At 65.0% G+C, this 19,134-nt stretch overlaps 1 protein-coding gene across 2 annotated transcripts in view; it reads left to right on the forward strand.

The window, feature by feature from the left end:
• Positions 1-19,134, forward strand: part of HDAC8 (histone deacetylase 8) — a 70,626-nt gene that overhangs the window by 35,309 nt on the left and 16,183 nt on the right. For both annotated transcript variants that reach the window (XM_073637736.1, XM_073637737.1), the window contains exon 7: positions 17,318-17,426. In XM_073637736.1, coding sequence (XP_073493837.1) covers positions 17,318-17,426 — 109 coding nt within the window. The remainder of the gene's footprint in view (positions 1-17,317; positions 17,427-19,134) is intronic.

Raw genomic sequence — 19,134 nt, forward strand, 5'->3', positions numbered from 1 at the left:
AGGAGTGACAGTGCGTCCATATGCTCTACACACACAAACTTCACATACTGCTCTCCAAAAGCATAACATGGGACTATGCAATGGAGCCGCGTATTGAAAAACTGAAAAAAATTTTTTTAAGGCACTTAGGTAAAATGGTTTGTGTGCCCGGTTCTCGAAGCATTAATCTAACCTTCTCTGACTGTTTTCCGACTATTAGTGTTTGAGTCTTTATATCTCATTGAGTGACTACATACACCTCAGGAGTTCTGAAACTGAGTGAATAATGCCGGTCTCTAAACCTGACCTCTCGCTGCAGCAGTATACTGGGTGCAGTGCAACCCAAAAAGTTCTGTAGAAAGTCCAGATTTGGGGATTTGGGTTGTTTCTGTAAATGTCTGATGTGGCTTCTTCTTGTGCTGTGTTAGATCTGCTCCGTCCCCCTCTGCTTCACCTGCTAAGCCGTGGCGCTGAAGTGTTAAGACGACGCTGCACACTAATGTTCCTCCCCCTTACCTCTGCACCTTGTCCTCTGTGTTACTGAAGACATCATCAAAACCTTTACTCCAGAAAACTGGCATAAAATTCTTTGAAAGGTGCGAAAATGTTGAGACTTTTGATGTTTTCATGTGCATTTCTCACAGCGTCGCCAAAAGGTGTCGAGATGATGTGCTCTTTACAACAGCGTCTTACTCCGGTCACTGACTAGAGTAAGATTTGTGGTGAGGTGCATGGAGGCCGACACCACCTACCTCCATGCCTGATTCATTAAGGAGCATCTGACTTCAGCATGCCTCCTCACCTAGGCCAGTGTGAAAGTCGCCAGTCCTGAGGACTAAGGAGGTTTCTGAACATTCCCATGGAGGATAACTACAGGCACCTCTAGGTCGGGTTTAGAATTTAGAAACACGTATAAAAAAAAAAAAAATCATTCAAAATTCCTCCAGATATTTTGGACGAATTTCATCCATATTGCCGTCTGCGCGTCGGCACTCTCCGTCTGCACTCTCCGCCCGCGCGTCTGCACTCTCCGCCGGCGCGTCGTCACTCTCCGTCTGCACTCTCTGCCCGCGCGTCTGCACTCTCCGCCGGCGCGTCGTCACTCTCCGTCTGCACTCTCTGCCCGCGCGTCTGCACTCTCTGCCCGCGCGTCTGCACTCTCTGCCCGCGCGTCTGCACTCTCTGCCCGCGCGTCTGCACTCTCTGCCCGCGCGTCTGCACTCTCTCCCGCGCGTCTGCACTCTCTGCCCGCGCGTCTGCACTCTCTGCCCGCGCGTCTGCACTCTCCGCCCGCGCGTCTGCACTCTCCGCCCGCGCGTCTGCACTCTCCGCCCGCGCGTCTGCACTCTCCGCCCGCGCGTCTGCACTCTCCGCCCGCGCGTCTGCACTCTCCGCCCGCGCGTCTGCACTCTCCGCCCGCGCGTCTGCACTCTCCGCCCGCGCGTCTGCACTCTCCGCCCGCGCGTCTGCACTCTCCGCCCGCGCGTCTGCACTCTCCGCCCGCGCGTCTGCACTCTCCGCCCGCGCGTCTGCACTCTCCGCCCGCGCGTCTGCACTCTCCGCCCGCGCGTCTGCACTCTCTGCCCGCGCGTCTGCACTCTCTGCCCGCGCGTCTGCACTCTCTGCCCGCGCGTCTGCACTCTCTGCCCGCGCGTCTGCACTCTCTGCCCGCGCGTCTGCACTCTCTGCCCGCGCGTCTGCACTCTCTGCCCGCGCGTCTGCACTCTCTGCCCGCGCGTCTGCACTCTCTGCCCGCGCGTCTGCACTCTCTGCCCGCGCGTCTGCACTCTCTGCCCGCGCGTCTGCACTCTCTGCCCGCGCGTCTGCACTCTCTGCCCGCGGCTCTGCACTCGCGTCTGCACTCTGCGTCTGCACTCTGCGTCTGCACTCTGCGTCTGCACTCTGCGTCTGCACTCTGCCCGCGCGTCTGCACTCTCTGCCCGCGCGTCTGCACTCTCTGCCCGCGCGTCTGCACTCTCTGCCCGCGCGTCTGCACTCTCTGCCCGCGCGTCTGCACTCTCTGCCCGCGCGTCTGCACTCTCTGCCCGCGCGTCTGCACTCTCTGCCCGCGCGTCTGCACTCTCTGCCCGCGCGTCTGCACTCTCTGCCCGCGCGTCTGCACTCTCTGCCCGCGCGTCTGCACTCTGCCCGCGCGTCTGCACTCTCTGCCCGCGCGTCTGCACTCTCTGCCCGCGCGTCTGCACTCTCCGTCTGCACTCTCTGCCCGCGCGTCTGCACTCTCCGTCTGCACTCTCTGCCCGCGCGTCTGCACTCTCCGTCTGCACTCTCTGCCCGCGCGTCTGCACTCTCCGTCTGCACTCTCTGCCCGCGCGTCTGCACTCTCCGTCTGCACTCTCTGCCCGCGCGTCGGCACTCTCCGTCGGCACTCTCTGCCCGCGCGTCGGCACTCTCCGTCGGCACTCTCTGCCCGCGCGTCGGCACTCTCCGTCTGCACTCTCTGCCCGCGCGTCGGCACTCTCCGTCTGCACTCTCTGCCCGCGCGTCGGCACTCTCCGTCTGCACTCTCTGCCCGCGCGTCGGCACTCTCCGTCTGCACTCTCTGCCCGCGCGTCGGCACTCTCTGCCCGCGCGTCTGCACTCTCCGTCGGCACTCTCTGCCCGCGCGTCTGCACTCTCCGTCGGCACTCTCTGCCCGCGCGTCTGCACTCTCCGTCGGCACTCTCTGCCCGCGCGTCTGCACTCTCTGCCCGCGCGTCGGCACTCTCCGTCTGCACTCTCTGCCCGCGCGTCGGCACTCTCCGTCTGCACTCTCTGCCCGCGCGTCGGCACTCTCCGTCTGCACTCTCTGCCCGCGCGTCGGCACTCTCCGTCTGCACTCTCTGCCCGCGCGTCGGCACTCTCCGTCTGCACTCTCTGCCCGCGCGTCGGCACTCTCCGTCTGCACTCTCTGCCCGCGCGTCGGCACTCTCCGTCTGCACTCTCTGCCCGCGCGTCGGCACTCTCCGTCTGCACTCTCTGCCCGCGCGTCGGCACTCTCCGTCTGCACTCTCTGCCCGCGCGTCGGCACTCTCCGTCTGCACTCTCTGCCCGCGCGTCGGCACTCTCCGTCTGCACTCTCTGCCCGCGCGTCGGCACTCTCCGTCTGCACTCTCTGCCCGCGCGTCGGCACTCTCCGTCTGCACTCTCTGCCCGCGCGTCGGCACTCTCCGTCTGCACTCTCTGCCCGCGCGTCGGCACTCTCCGTCTGCACTCTCTGCCCGCGCGTCGGCACTCTCCGTCTGCACTCTCTGCCCGCGCGTCGGCACTCTCCGTCTGCACTCTCTGCCCGCGCGTCGGCACTCTCCGTCTGCACTCTCTGCCCGCGCGTCGGCACTCTCCGTCTGCACTCTCTGCCCGCGCGTCGGCACTCTCCGTCTGCACTCTCTGCCCGCGCGTCGGCACTCTCCGTCTGCACTCTCTGCCCGCGCGTCGGCACTCTCCGTCTGCACTCTCTGCCCGCGCGTCGGCACTCTCCGTCTGCACTCTCTGCCCGCGCGTCGGCACTCTCCGTCTGCACTCTCTGCCCGCGCGTCGGCACTCTCCGTCTGCACTCTCTGCCCGCGCGTCGGCACTCTCCGTCTGCACTCTCTGCCCGCGCGTCGGCACTCTCCGTCTGCACTCTCTGCCCGCGCGTCGGCACTCTCCGTCTGCACTCTCTGCCCGCGCGTCGGCACTCTCCGTCTGCACTCTCTGCCCGCGCGTCGGCACTCTCCGTCTGCACTCTCTGCCCGCGCGTCGGCACTCTCCGTCTGCACTCTCTGCCCGCGCGTCGGCACTCTCCGTCTGCACTCTCTGCCCGCGCGTCGGCACTCTCCGTCTGCACTCTCCGCCCGCGCGTCGGCACTCTCCGTCTGCACTCTCCGCCCGCGCGTCGGCACTCTCCGTCTGCACTCTCCGCCCGCGCGTCGGCACTCTCCGTCTGCACTCTCCGCCCGCGCGTCGGCACTCTCCGTCTGCACTCTCCGCCCGCGCGTCGGCACTCTCCGTCTGCACTCTCCGCCCGCGCGTCGGCACTCTCCGTCTGCACTCTCCGCCCGCGCGTCGGCACTCTCCGTCTGCACTCTCCGCCCGCGCGTCGGCACTCTCCGTCTGCACTCTCCGCCCGCGCGTCGGCACTCTCCGTCTGCACTCTCCGCCCGCGCGTCGGCACTCTCCGTCTGCACTCTCCGCCCGCGCGTCGGCACTCTCCGTCTGCACTCTCCGCCCGCGCGTCGGCACTCTCCGTCTGCACTCTCCGCCCGCGCGTCGGCACTCTCCGTCTGCACTCTCCGCCCGCGCGTCGGCACTCTCCGTCTGCACTCTCCGCCCGCGCGTCGGCACTCTCCGTCTGCACTCTCCGCCCGCGCGTCGGCACTCTCCGTCTGCACTCTCCGCCCGCGCGTCGGCACTCTCCGTCTGCACTCTCCGCCCGCGCGTCGGCACTCTCCGTCTGCACTCTCCGCCCGCGCGTCGGCACTCTCCGTCTGCACTCTCCGCCCGCGCGTCGGCACTCTCCGTCTGCACTCTCCGCCCGCGCGTCGGCACTCTCCGTCTGCACTCTCCGCCCGCGCGTCGGCACTCTCCGTCTGCACTCTCCGCCCGCGCGTCGGCACTCTCCGTCTGCACTCTCCGCCCGCGCGTCGGCACTCTCCGTCTGCACTCTCCGCCCGCGCGTCGGCACTCTCCGTCTGCACTCTCCGCCCGCGCGTCGGCACTCTCCGTCTGCACTCTCCGCCCGCGCGTCGGCACTCTCCGTCTGCACTCTCCGCCCGCGCGTCGGCACTCTCCGTCTGCACTCTCCGCCCGCGCGTCGGCACTCTCCGTCTGCACTCTCCGCCCGCGCGTCGGCACTCTCCGTCTGCACTCTCCGCCCGCGCGTCGGCACTCTCCGTCTGCACTCTCCGCCCGCGCGTCGGCACTCTCCGTCTGCACTCTCCGCCCGCGCGTCGGCACTCTCCGTCTGCACTCTCCGCCCGCGCGTCGGCACTCTCCGTCTGCACTCTCCGCCCGCGCGTCGGCACTCTCCGTCTGCACTCTCCGCCCGCGCGTCGGCACTCTCCGTCTGCACTCTCCGCCCGCGCGTCGGCACTCTCCGTCTGCACTCTCCGCCCGCGCGTCGGCACTCTCCGTCTGCACTCTCCGCCCGCGCGTCGGCACTCTCCGTCTGCACTCTCCGCCCGCGCGTCGGCACTCTCCGTCTGCACTCTCCGCCCGCGCGTCGGCACTCTCCGTCTGCACTCTCCGCCCGCGCGTCGGCACTCTCCGTCTGCACTCTCCGCCCGCGCGTCGGCACTCTCCGTCTGCACTCTCCGCCCGCGCGTCGGCACTCTCCGTCTGCACTCTCCGCCCGCGCGTCGGCACTCTCCGTCTGCACTCTCCGCCCGCGCGTCGGCACTCTCCGTCTGCACTCTCCGCCCGCGCGTCGGCACTCTCCGTCTGCACTCTCCGCCCGCGCGTCGGCACTCTCCGTCTGCACTCTCCGCCCGCGCGTCGGCACTCTCCGTCTGCACTCTCCGCCCGCGCGTCGGCACTCTCCGTCTGCACTCTCCGCCCGCGCGTCGGCACTCTCCGTCTGCACTCTCCGCCCGCGCGTCGGCACTCTCCGTCTGCACTCTCCGCCCGCGCGTCGGCACTCTCCGTCTGCACTCTCCGCCCGCGCGTCGGCACTCTCCGTCTGCACTCTCCGCCCGCGCGTCGCACTCTCTGCCCGCGCGTCTGCACTCTCCGCCCGCGCGTCTGCACTCTCTGCCCGCGCGTCTGCACTCTCCTGCCCGCGCGTCTGCACTCTCCGTCTGCACTCTCCGCCGCGCCGGTCGGCACTCTCCGTCTGCACTCTCTGCCCGCGCGTCTGCACTCTGTCTGCCTCTCCGCCCGCGCGTCTGCACTCTCCGTCTGCACTCTCTGCCCGCGCGTCTGCACTCTCTGCCCCGCGTCTGCACTCTCTGCCCGCGCGTCTGCACTCTCTGCCCGCGCGTCTGCACTCTCTGCCCGCGCGTCTGCACTCTCTGCCCGCGCGTCTGCACTCTCTGCCCGCGCGTCTGCACTCTCTGCCCGCGCGTCTGCACTCTCTGCCCGCGCGTCTGCACTCTCGCCGCGCGTCTGCACTCTCTGCCCGCGCGTCTGCACTCTCTGCCCGCGCGTCTGCACTCTCCGTCTGCACTCTCTGCCCGCGCGTCTGCACTCTCTGCCCGCGCGTCTGCACTCTCCGTCTGCACTCTCTGCCCGCGCGTCTGCACTCTCTCCGCGGGCGTCTGCACTCTCTGCCCGCGCGTCTGCACTCTCGCCGCCGTCTGCACTCTCTGCCCGCGCGTCTGCACTCTCTGACGCGCGTCTGCACTCTCTGCCCGCGCGTCTGCACTCTCTGCCCGCGCGTCTGCACTCTCTGCCCGCGCTCTGCACTCTCCCGTCTGCACTCTCCGTCTGCACTCTCCGTCTGCACTCTCCGTCTGCACTCTCCCGCCGCCGTCTGCACTCTCCGTCTGCACTCTCCGTCTGCACTCTCCGTCTGCACTCTCCGTCTGCACTCTCCGTCTGCACTCTCCGTCTGCACTCTCCGTCTGCACTCTCCGTCTGCACTCTCCGTCTGCACTCTCCGTCTGCACTCTCCGTCTGCACTCTCCGTCTGCACTCTCCGTCTGCACTCTCCGTCTGCACTCTCCGTCTGCACTCTCCGTCTGCACTCTCCGTCTGCACTCTCCGTCTGCACTCTCCGTCTGCACTCTCCGTCTGCACTCTCCGTCTGCACTCTCCGTCTGCACTCTCCGTCTGCACTCTCCGTCTGCACTCTCCGTCTGCACTCTCCGTCTGCACTCTCCGTCTGCACTCTCCGTCTGCACTCTCCGTCTGCACTCTCCGTCTGCACTCTCCGTCTGCACTCTCTGCCCGCGCGTCTGCACTCTCTGCCCGCGCGTCTGCACTCTCTGCCCGCGCGTCTGCACTCTCTGCCCGCGCGTCTGCACTCTCTGCCCGCGCGTCTGCACTCTCTGCCCGCGCGTCTGCACTCTCTGCCCGCGCGTCTGCACTCTCTGCCCGCGCGTCTGCACTCTCTGCCCGCGCGTCTGCACTCTCTGCCCGCGCGTCTGCACTCTCTGCCCGCGCGTCTGCACTCTCTGCCCGCGCGTCTGCACTCTCTGCCCGCGCGTCTGCACTCTCTGCCCGCGCGTCTGCACTCTCTGCCCGCGCGTCTGCACTCTCTGCCCGCGCGTCTGCACTCTCTGCCCGCGCGTCTGCACTCTCTGCCCGCGCGTCTGCACTCTCCGTCTGCACTCTCTGCCCGCGCGTCTGCACTCTCCGTCTGCACTCTCTGCCCGCGCGTCTGCACTCTCCGTCTGCACTCTCTGCCCGCGCGTCTGCACTCTCTGCCCGCGCGTCTGCACTCTCTGCCCGCGCGTCTGCACTCTCTGCCCGCGCGTCTGCACTCTCTGCCCGCGCGTCTGCACTCTCTGCCCGCGCGTCTGCACTCTCCGTCTGCACTCTCCGTCTGCACTCTCTGCCCGCGCGTCTGCACTCTCCGTCTGCACTCTCCGTCTGCACTCTCTGCCCGCGCGTCTGCACTCTCCGTCTGCACTCTCTGCCCGCGCGTCTGCACTCTCCGTCTGCACTCTCTGCCCGCGCGTCTGCACTCTCCGTCTGCACTCTCCGTCTGCACTCTCCGTCTGCACTCTCCGTCTGCACTCTCCGTCTGCACTCTCCGTCTGCACTCTCCGTCTGCACTCTCCGTCTGCACTCTCCGTCTGCACTCTCCGTCTGCACTCTCCGTCTGCACTCTCCGTCTGCACTCTCCGTCTGCACTCTCCGTCTGCACTCTCCGTCTGCACTCTCTGCCCGCGCGTCTGCACTCTCTGCCCGCGCGTCTGCACTCTCTGCCCGCGCGTCTGCACTCTCTGCCCGCGCGTCTGCACTCTCTGCCCGCGCGTCTGCACTCTCTGCCCGCGCGTCTGCACTCTCTGCCCGCGCGTCTGCACTCTCTGCCCGCGCGTCTGCACTCTCTGCCCGCGCGTCTGCACTCTCTGCCCGCGCGTCTGCACTCTCTGCCCGCGCGTCTGCACTCTCTGCCCGCGCGTCTGCACTCTCTGCCCGCGCGTCTGCACTCTCTGCCCGCGCGTCTGCACTCTCTGCCCGCGCGTCTGCACTCTCCGTCTGCACTCTCTGCCCGCGCGTCTGCACTCTCTGCCCGCGCGTCTGCACTCTCTGCACTCTCCGTCTGCACTCTCTGCCCGCGCGTCTGCACTCTCCGTCTGCACTCTCTGCCCGCGCGTCTGCACTCTCCGTCTGCACTCTCTGCCCGCGCGTCTGCACTCTCTGCCCGCGCGTCTGCACTCTCTGCCCGCGCGTCTGCACTCTCCGTCTGCACTCTCCGTCTGCACTCTCCGTCTGCACTCTCCGTCTGCACTCTCCGTCTGCACTCTCCGCCCGCGCGTCTGCACTCTCTGCCCGCGCGTCTGCACTCTCTGCCCGCGCGTCTGCACTCTCTGCCCGCGCGTCTGCACTCTCTGCCCGCGCGTCTGCACTCTCTGCCCGCGCGTCTGCACTCTCTGCCCGCGCGTCTGCACTCTCTGCCCGCGCGTCTGCACTCTCTGCCCGCGCGTCTGCACTCTCTGCCCGCGCGTCTGCACTCTCTGCCCGCGCGTCTGCACTCTCTGCCCGCGCGTCTGCACTCTCTGCCCGCGCGTCTGCACTCTCTGCCCGCGCGTCTGCACTCTCTGCCCGCGCGTCTGCACTCTCTGCCCGCGCGTCTGCACTCTCTGCCCGCACTCTCTGCCCGCACTCTCCGTCTGCACTCTCCGTCTGCACTCTCCGTCTGCACTCTCCGTCTGCACTCTCCGTCTGCACTCTCCGTCTGCACTCTCTGCCCGCGCGTCTGCACTCTCTGCCCGCGCGTCTGCACTCTCTGCCCGCGCGTCTGCACTCTCTGCCCGCGCGTCTGCACTCTCTGCACTCTCCGTCTGCACTCTCCGTCTGCACTCTCCGTCTGCACTCTCCGTCTGCACTCTCCGTCTGCACTCTCCGTCTGCACTCTCCGTCTGCACTCTCCGTCTGCACTCTCCGTCTGCACTCTCCGTCTGCACTCTCCGTCTGCACTCTCCGTCTGCACTCTCTGCCCGCGCGTCTGCACTCTCTGCCCGCGCGTCTGCACTCTCTGCCCGCGCGTCTGCACTCTCTGCCCGCGCGTCTGCACTCTCTGCCCGCGCGTCGGCACTCTCTGCCCGCGCGTCGGCACTCTCTGCCCGCGCGTCGGCACTCTCCGTCGGCACTCTCTGCCCGCGCGTCGGCACTCTCCGTCGGCACTCTCTGCCCGCGCGTCTGCACTCTCTGCCCGCGCGTCTGCACTCTCTGCCCGCGCGTCTGCACTCTCTGCCCGCGCGTCTGCACTCTCTGCCCGCGCGTCTGCACTCTCTGCCCGCGCGTCTGCACTCTCTGCACTCTCCGTCTGCACTCTCCGTCTGCACTCTCCGTCTGCACTCTCCGTCTGCACTCTCCGTCTGCACTCTCCGTCTGCACTCTCCGTCTGCACTCTCTGCCCGCGCGTCTGCACTCTCTGCCCGCGCGTCTGCACTCTCTGCCCGCGCGTCTGCACTCTCTGCCCGCGCGTCTGCACTCTCTGCCCGCGCGTCTGCACTCTCTGCCCGCGCGTCTGCACTCTCTGCCCGCGCGTCTGCACTCTCTGCCCGCGCGTCGGCACTCTCTGCCCGCGCGTCGGCACTCTCTGCCCGCGCGTCGGCACTCTCCGTCGGCACTCTCTGCCCGCGCGTCTGCACTCTCTGCCCGCGCGTCTGCACTCTCTGCCCGCGCGTCTGCACTCTCTGCCCGCGCGTCTGCACTCTCTGCCCGCGCGTCTGCACTCTCTGCCCGCGCGTCGGCACTCTCTGCCCGCGCGTCTGCACTCTCTGCCCGCGCGTCTGCACTCTCTGCCCGCGCGTCGGCACTCTCTGCCCGCGCGTCGGCACTCTCTGCCCGCGCGTCGGCACTCTCTGCCCGCGCGTCGGCACTCTCTGCCCGCGCGTCGGCACTCTCCGTCGGCACTCTCTGCCCGCGCGTCTGCACTCTCCGTCGGCACTCTCTGCCCGCGCGTCTGCACTCTCCGTCGGCACTCTCTGCCCGCGCGTCGGCACTCTCTGCCCGCGCGTCGGCACTCTCTGCCCGCGCGTCGGCACTCTCTGCCCGCGCGTCGGCACTCTCTGCCCGCGCGTCGGCACTCTCTGCCCGCGCGTCGGCACTCTCCGTCTGCACTCTCTGCCCGCGCGTCGGCACTCTCCGTCTGCACTCTCTGCCCGCGCGTCGGCACTCTCCGTCTGCACTCTCTGCCCGCGCGTCGGCACTCTCCGTCTGCACTCTCTGCCCGCGCGTCGGCACTCTCCGTCTGCACTCTCTGCCCGCGCGTCGGCACTCTCCGTCTGCACTCTCTGCCCGCGCGTCGGCACTCTCCGTCTGCACTCTCTGCCCGCGCGTCGGCACTCTCCGTCTGCACTCTCTGCCCGCGCGTCGGCACTCTCCGTCTGCACTCTCTGCCCGCGCGTCGGCACTCTCCGTCTGCACTCTCTGCCCGCGCGTCGGCACTCTCCGTCTGCACTCTCTGCCCGCGCGTCGGCACTCTCCGTCTGCACTCTCTGCCCGCGCGTCGGCACTCTCCGTCTGCACTCTCTGCCCGCGCGTCGGCACTCTCCGTCTGCACTCTCCGCCCGCGCGTCGGCACTCTCCGTCTGCACTCTCCGCCCGCGCGTCGGCACTCTCCGTCTGCACTCTCCGCCCGCGCGTCGGCACTCTCCGTCTGCACTCTCCGCCCGCGCGTCGGCACTCTCCGTCTGCACTCTCCGCCCGCGCGTCGGCACTCTCCGTCTGCACTCTCCGCCCGCGCGTCGGCACTCTCCGTCTGCACTCTCCGCCCGCGCGTCGGCACTCTCCGTCTGCACTCTCCGCCCGCGCGTCGGCACTCTCCGTCTGCACTCTCCGCCCGCGCGTCGGCACTCTCCGTCTGCACTCTCCGCCCGCGCGTCGGCACTCTCCGTCTGCACTCTCCGCCCGCGCGTCGGCACTCTCCGTCTGCACTCTCCGCCCGCGCGTCGGCACTCTCCGTCTGCACTCTCCGCCCGCGCGTCGGCACTCTCCGTCTGCACTCTCCGCCCGCGCGTCGGCACTCTCCGTCTGCACTCTCCGCCCGCGCGTCGGCACTCTCCGTCTGCACTCTCCGCCCGCGCGTCGGCACTCTCCGTCTGCACTCTCCGCCCGCGCGTCGGCACTCTCCGTCTGCACTCTCCGCCCGCGCGTCGGCACTCTCCGTCTGCACTCTCCGCCCGCGCGTCGGCACTCTCCGTCTGCACTCTCCGCCCGCGCGTCGGCACTCTCCGTCTGCACTCTCCGCCCGCGCGTCGGCACTCTCCGTCTGCACTCTCCGCCCGCGCGTCGGCACTCTCCGTCTGCACTCTCCGCCCGCGCGTCGGCACTCTCCGTCTGCACTCTCCGCCCGCGCGTCGGCACTCTCCGTCTGCACTCTCCGCCCGCGCGTCGGCACTCTCCGTCTGCACTCTCCGCCCGCGCGTCGGCACTCTCCGTCTGCACTCTCCGCCCGCGCGTCGGCACTCTCCGTCTGCACTCTCCGCCCGCGCGTCGGCACTCTCCGTCTGCACTCTCCGCCCGCGCGTCGGCACTCTCCGTCTGCACTCTCCGCCCGCGCGTCGGCACTCTCCGTCTGCACTCTCCGCCCGCGCGTCGGCACTCTCCGTCTGCACTCTCCGCCCGCGCGTCGGCACTCTCCGTCTGCACTCTCCGCCCGCGCGTCGGCACTCTCCGTCTGCACTCTCCGCCCGCGCGTCGGCACTCTCCGTCTGCACTCTCCGCCCGCGCGTCGGCACTCTCCGTCTGCACTCTCCGCCCGCGCGTCGGCACTCTCCGTCTGCACTCTCCGCCCGCGCGTCGGCACTCTCCGTCTGCACTCTCCGCCCGCGCGTCGGCACTCTCCGTCTGCACTCTCCGCCCGCGCGTCGGCACTCTCCGTCTGCACTCTCCGCCCGCGCGTCGGCACTCTCCGTCTGCACTCTCCGCCCGCGCGTCGGCACTCTCCGTCTGCACTCTCCGCCCGCGCGTCGGCACTCTCCGTCTGCACTCTCCGCCCGCGCGTCGGCACTCTCCGTCTGCACTCTCCGCCCGCGCGTCGGCACTCTCCGTCTGCACTCTCCGCCCGCGCGTCGGCACTCTCCGTCTGCACTCTCCGCCCGCGCGTCGGCACTCTCCGTCTGCACTCTCCGCCCGCGCGTCGGCACTCTCCGTCTGCACTCTCCGCCCGCGCGTCGGCACTCTCCGTCTGCACTCTCCGCCCGCGCGTCGGCACTCTCCGTCTGCACTCTCCGCCCGCGCGTCGGCACTCTCCGTCTGCACTCTCCGCCCGCGCGTCGGCACTCTCCGTCTGCACTCTCCGCCCGCGCGTCGGCACTCTCCGTCTGCACTCTCCGCCCGCGCGTCGGCACTCTCCGTCTGCACTCTCCGCCCGCGCGTCGGCACTCTCCGTCTGCACTCTCCGCCCGCGCGTCGGCACTCTCCGTCTGCACTCTCCGCCCGCGCGTCGGCACTCTCCGTCTGCACTCTCCGCCCGCGCGTCGGCACTCTCCGTCTGCACTCTCCGCCCGCGCGTCGGCACTCTCCGTCTGCACTCTCCGCCCGCGCGTCGGCACTCTCCGTCTGCACTCTCCGCCCGCGCGTCGGCACTCTCCGTCTGCACTCTCCGCCCGCGCGTCGGCACTCTCCGTCTGCACTCTCCGCCCGCGCGTCGGCACTCTCCGTCTGCACTCTCCGCCCGCGCGTCGGCACTCTCCGTCTGCACTCTCCGCCCGCGCGTCGGCACTCTCCGTCTGCACTCTCCGCCCGCGCGTCGGCACTCTCCGTCTGCACTCTCCGCCCGCGCGTCGGCACTCTCCGTCTGCACTCTCCGCCCGCGCGTCGGCACTCTCCGTCTGCACTCTCCGCCCGCGCGTCTGCACTCTCCGTCTGCACTCTCCGCCCGCGCGTCTGCACTCTCCGTCTGCACTCTCCGCCCGCGCGTCTGCACTCTCCGTCTGCACTCTCCGCCCGCGCGTCTGCACTCTCCGTCTGCACTCTCCGCCCGCGCGTCTGCACTCTCCGTCTGCACTCTCCGCCCGCGCGTCTGCACTCTCCGTCTGCACTCTCCGCCCGCGCGTCTGCACTCTCCGTCTGCACTCTCCGCCCGCGCGTCTGCACTCTCCGTCTGCACTCTCCGCCCGCGCGTCTGCACTCTCCGTCTGCACTCTCTGCCCGCGCGTCTGCACTCTCCGTCTGCACTCTCTGCACTCTCCGTCTGCACTCTCCGTCTGCACTCTCCGTCTGCACTCTCCGTCTGCACTCTCCGTCTGCACTCTCCGTCTGCACTCTCTGCCCGCGCGTCTGCACTCTCCGTCTGCACTCTCTGCCCGCGCGTCTGCACTCTCCGTCTGCACTCTCTGCCCGCGCGTCTGCACTCTCCGTCTGCACTCTCTGCCCGCGCGTCTGCACTCTCCGTCTGCACTCTCTGCCCGCGCGTCTGCACTCTCCGTCTGCACTCTCCGTCTGCACTCTCCGTCTGCACTCTCCGTCTGCACTCTCCGTCTGCACTCTCCGTCTGCACTCTCCGTCTGCACTCTCCGTCTGCACTCTCCGTCTGCACTCTCCGTCTGCACTCTCCGTCTGCACTCTCCGTCTGCACTCTCCGTCTGCACTCTCCGTCTGCACTCTCCGTCTGCACTCTCCGTCTGCACTCTCTGCCCGCGCGTCTGCACTCTCCGTCTGCACTCTCTGCCCGCGCGTCTGCACTCTCCGTCTGCACTCTCCGTCTGCACTCTCTGCCCGCGCGTCTGCACTCTCCGTCTGCACTCTCCGTCTGCACTCTCTGCCCGCGCGTCTGCACTCTCCGTCTGCACTCTCCGCCCGCGCGTCTGCACTCTCCGTCTGCACTCTCCGCCCGCGCGTCTGCACTCTCCGCCCGCGCGTCTGCACTCTCCGCCCGCGCGTCTGCACTCTCCGCCCGCGCGTCTGCACTCTCCGCCCGCGCGTCGGCATTCTCCGCCCGCGCGTCGGCACTCTCCGCCCGCGCGTCGGCACTCTCCGCCCGCGCGTCGGCACTCTCCGTCTGCACTCTCTGCCCGCGCGTCGGCACTCTCCGTCTGCACTCTCTGCCCGCGCGTCGGCACTCTCCGTCTGCACTCTCTGCCCGCGCGTCGACACTCTCCGTCTGCACTCTCTGCCCGCGCGTCGGCACTCTCTGCCCGCGCGTCGGCACTCTCTGCCCGCGCGTCGGCACTCTCTGCCCGCGCGTCGGCACTCTCTGCCCGCGCGTCGGCACTCTCTGCCCGCGCGTCGGCACTCTCTGCCCGCTCGTCGGCACTCTCCGTCGGCACTCTCTGCCCGCGCGTCGGCACTCTCCGTCGGCACTCTCTGCCCGCGCGTCGGCACTCTCCGTCGGCACTCTCTGCCCGCGCGTCGGCACTCTCTGCCCGCGCGTCGGCACTCTCTGCCCGCGCGTCGGCACTCTCTGCCCGCGCGTCGGCACTCTCCGTCGGCACTCTCTGCCCGCGCGTCGGCACTCTCCGTCGGCACTCTCTGCCCGCGCGTCGGCACTCTCCGTCGGCACTCTCTGCCCGCGCGTCGGCACTTTCCGTCGGCACTCTCTGCCCGCGCGTCGGCACTCTCCGTCGGCACTCTCTGCCCGCGCGTCGGCACTCTCCGTCGGCACTCTCTGCCCGCGCGTCGGCACTCTCCGTCGGCACTCTCTGCCCGCGCGTCGGCACTCTCCACACGCGCGTCGGCACCCTCAGTCCATGTGACGTGTGTTTTTATACATTAACCATTGTAGGATGCACAGGACCCAGTAGTCTGATAGGATGATGATGGCGCTGAGCCTGTAAACATCGGATGTACAATGGATCTGATTGTTAGCGCACCCATAGACTTAAATGGGTGAGTCTCATACGATCTATGGAAGAGAATAGTGCACGCTGAGATTATTTTCCCATGAACACTGAGTCCGTGTAGAAGAACTCATCCGGACAGCCCTATTGAATTACCTTGGTCAGTGTGCTGTCCGTATATATGTGCATGAGCCCTTAGGGCGAGGAGATGCCACTTTCTCTAAACAAGGTACTGCTATATACTTATATGATCGCGTCAGACGGCGTATTCTAAAACCTTGGACATTATGATAGAGTTGGGCGCTATTGACAGCAGAACTTCACGCCTGGAGATCTTGCTGTGCTTTATACCGATACTACTTATCACAGAAAAGCTTCAGAATTAAGGGTCCGTTTACATGGATGACCAGCAGCATACGTCTGCCGATTAGTAAACTTGCTGTTGGATGGTGGTGTGAACACCTGTTTACACAGGCAGATAAGCTAAGCGATGCGTGCTGAGCGATCCATGCTACGTCGCTCAGCGCAGGTAGGTTCCGTCGTTCAGCGCAGGTAGGCTCCGTCGCTCAGCGCAGGTAGGCTCCGTCGCTCAGCGCAGGTAGGCTCCGTCGCTCAGCGCAGGTAGGCTCCGTCGCTCAGCGCAGGTAGGTTCCGTCGCTCAGCGCAGGTAGGTTCCGTCGCTCAGCGCAGGTAGGTTCCGTCGCTCAGCGCAGGTAGGTTCCGTCGCTCAGCGCAGGTAGGCTCCGTCGCTCAGCGCAGGTAGGTTCCGTGGCTCTGCAGTGTCAGTCCTGCTACACAGAACAATGCACTGCCGAGAACCAATCATTTTCTGGACTTCGCAAAAGATCATTTCATTCTGTTTAAACGGAAAGATAATTGTGAAATGAGCGTTTTCCACAGCGAGCGTTCACAATTATCTCAGTGTAAATGTAGTTTACACAAGACCTTTCGCCTAATTTTTCTTGCTGAACTGGTCACACGATCTAATAGTAGCTGCAGAAGCAAAATAAAACTTTTTTTTGTGGTTTTTTTTTTCCGCCTCTAGTGAGCTAACATTAAGTTTTCACTGCGGGCATTTACATCATGTATGATATTGCCCAATCGTAAGCAGGCAGAAACACTCAAAAGAAAAGAAGAACACACCACTACCAAAGCTTAGAGCAGATTTCCCAGTGTGTGAGATGCAATGAAAGACAACTCTGATCTCCTGGTCTAGCCTCCTGCATGACTAGAGAGCTCTGATCTCCTGGTCTAACCTCCTGCATGACTAGAGAGCTCTGATCCCCTGGTCTAACCTCCTGCATGACTAGAGAGCTCTGATCTCCTGGTCTAACCTCCTGCATGACTAGAGAGCTCTGATCTCCTGGTCTAACCTCCTGCATGACTAGAGAGCAGAGATGAAGAGCACCTTCCAGATAAGGTCCTTGTCGGGGAAGGGCAGCATAACTGAGTATAGCCCTTCTATCGGCTCTCCTTTGAGTGTTGCTGCCTGCTTTCTATTGGTCCGCATCCTACTGGGAGAAGCAGGACACGCCCCCCAGTGAAAACTGTCTGATAACTATTTTTTTTAAAGTCCAAGTCGGTATTAACTCATTAGGTGCAAAATAGTTTGATTGCTAATGTCTCTTTAATGGAGAGACAAAAAAGCTTTTATTTCGCTCTTCGCTGGACAGAGACGGACTGCGCGGTGGTCAGGGGTCCGAGGCGGACTGCGCGGTGGTCAGGGGTCCGAGGCGGACTGCGCGGTGGTCAGGGGTCCGAGGCGGACTGCGCGGTGGTCAGGGGTCCGAGGCGGACTGCGCGGTGGTCAGGGGTCCGAGGCGGACTGCGCGGTGGTCAGGGGTCCGAGGCGGACTGCGCGGTGGTCAGGGGTCCGAGGCGGACTGCGCGGTGGTCAGGGGTCCGAGGCGGACTGCGCGGTGGTCAGGGGTCCGAGGCGGACTGCGCGGTGGTCAGGGGTCCGAGGCGGACTGCGCGGTGGTCAGGGATCCGAGGCGGACCGCGCGGTGGTCAGGGGTCCGCGGCGGACCGCGCGGTGGTCAGGGGTCCGCGGCGGACCGCGCGGTGGTCAGGGGTCCGCGGCGGACCGCGCGGTGGTCAGGGGTCCGCGGCGGACCGCGCGGTGGTCAGGGGTCCGCGGCGGACTGCGCGGTGGTCAGGGGTCCGCGGCGGACTGCGCGGTGGTCAGGGGGCAGGGACGGACATTGATCTGCTCCAGCACTGAATGACATGATGGACTTTCTGCTTTCCTTGGCAGTGCGTGCGGCCATGGTTTTGGCGTGTATTGTCCTCTGCTGTGCAGTGGTCATTGGTTCAGAGACGTTTTCCACCTAGAGTCGCCGCTGCCAGAGCTGGAGATGTGCTGTTCTGGCCACTACTGGGGTGTTGTGCAGTAGAGCCTGCTAGTCCATTATCTGCTGATCAGAGTATTGGTATGCTAGTCTATAAATCAGTTTATTCTCTTTTAGGGACAGGTGATGTAAGTGACATCGGCCTTGGGAAGGGACGCTACTATAGTGTGAATGTGCCCTTACAGGATGGGATCACGGATGACAAATATTACCAAGTCTGTGAAGGGTAAGACTATATTACGTCCAGGAGAAGGCAGACATGGCCGGAGGCTTTTGTTGCCTGTTTTCTTCTTGATATCTTATTGTAAATCCAGCAATGATGACTTCTCTGCTTTCCTTATTTTTCCATATTGAAGCTTCTTCACTGTATTTACCAAACCATCATTAAAGGGAACCTATCGGCTGGTGTTTGCTGCCCCATCTGAGAGCAGCGTATACTCGGCGGTTTCCGTTCTCTGCCGGTGTCAGCGGCGCTCCAGGCCACTCCAGCATCACATGGCTGCATCTGTCACCTGCCGAATCGTGGTGCCTGCCCGGGGGAAGGGGCGGTCGCCTGCTCGGGGGAAGGGGCGGTCGCCTGCTCGGGGGAAGGGGCGGTCGCCTGCTCGGGGGAAGGGGCGGTGTCTGCTCGGGGGAAGAGGAGGGCGTCTGCTCGGGGGAAGGGGAGGACGCCTGCGCGGGGGAAGGGGAGAACGCCCGCACGTCCTTTGTTTTTTCTCCTCTTGTTTTTGTGGCATAGTTGTGTACAAGCAGCTGGCATCAGTTTCTATTGACCAATCACAATAGGAGATCATTTAAAAGGAATGTGTCACCATGTTTTTGCAATTTAATCTGAGAATTACCAGGTGTCAGTGTATATGGATTTACACTGGGTACGGAAAGTATTTAGATCTTTTAAATTTTTCACTGTTTCATTGCAGCCATTTGGTAAATTCTAAAAAGTTCCTTTTTTTCCTCATTAATGTACACTCTGCACCCCATCTTGACTTAAAGAAAACAGAAATGTAGAAATGTTTGCAAATTTATTAAAAAAGAAAAATTAAAATAGCACTTGTTCATAAGTATTCAGACCCTTAGCTCAGTATTGAGTAGAAGCCCCTTTTGAGCTAGTACAGCCATGAGTCTTCTTGGGAATGATGCTACAAGTTTTTCACCCCTGGATTTGGGGATCCTCGGCCATTCTTCCTTGCAGATCCTCTCCAGTTCTGTCAGGTTGGATGGTGAATGTTGGTGGACAGCCATTTTCAGGTCTCTCTAGAGATGCTCAATTTGGTTTAGGTCAGGGCTCTGGTTGGACCAGTCAAGAATGGTCACAGAGTTGTTCTGAAGCCACTCCTTTGTTATTTTAGCTGTGTGCTTAGGGTCATTGTCTTGTTGGAAGGTTCACCTTCGACCAAGTCTGAGGTCCAGAGCACTCTGGAAGAGGTTTTCATCCAGGATATCTCTGTACTTGGCCGCATTCATGTTTCCTTCAATTGCAACCAGTCGTTCTGTCCCTGCGGCTGAAAAACACTCCTATAGCATGATGCCACCACCTTGTTTCACTGTTGGGATTGTATTGTGCAGATGATGAGCAGTGCAGAGTACACTCTGCACTCCATCTTGATTGGAAAAAAAACCAAATGTAGAAATTTTTCAAATTTATTAAAAAAGAAAAACTGAAATATCACATGGTCATAAGTATTCAGACCCTTTACTCAGACACTCATATTTAAGTCACATGCTGTCCATTTCATTGTGATCCTCCTTGAGATGGTTCTACTCCTTCATTGCAGTCCAGCTGTGTTTAATTAAACTGATAGGACTTGATTTGGAAAGGCACGCACCTATATAAGACCTCACAGCTCACAGTGCATGTCAGACCAAATGAGAATCATGAGCTCAAAAGGAACTGCCCAAGGAGCTCAGAGACAGAATTGTGGCAAGGCACAAGG

Source organism: Phyllobates terribilis, unplaced genomic scaffold (genome assembly GCF_046119375.1).
Source record: "Phyllobates terribilis strain yellow unplaced genomic scaffold, ASM4611937v1 Scaffold_7__3_contigs__length_470593459, whole genome shotgun sequence".
NCBI classification, from domain to species: Eukaryota; Metazoa; Chordata; class Amphibia; order Anura; family Dendrobatidae; genus Phyllobates; species Phyllobates terribilis.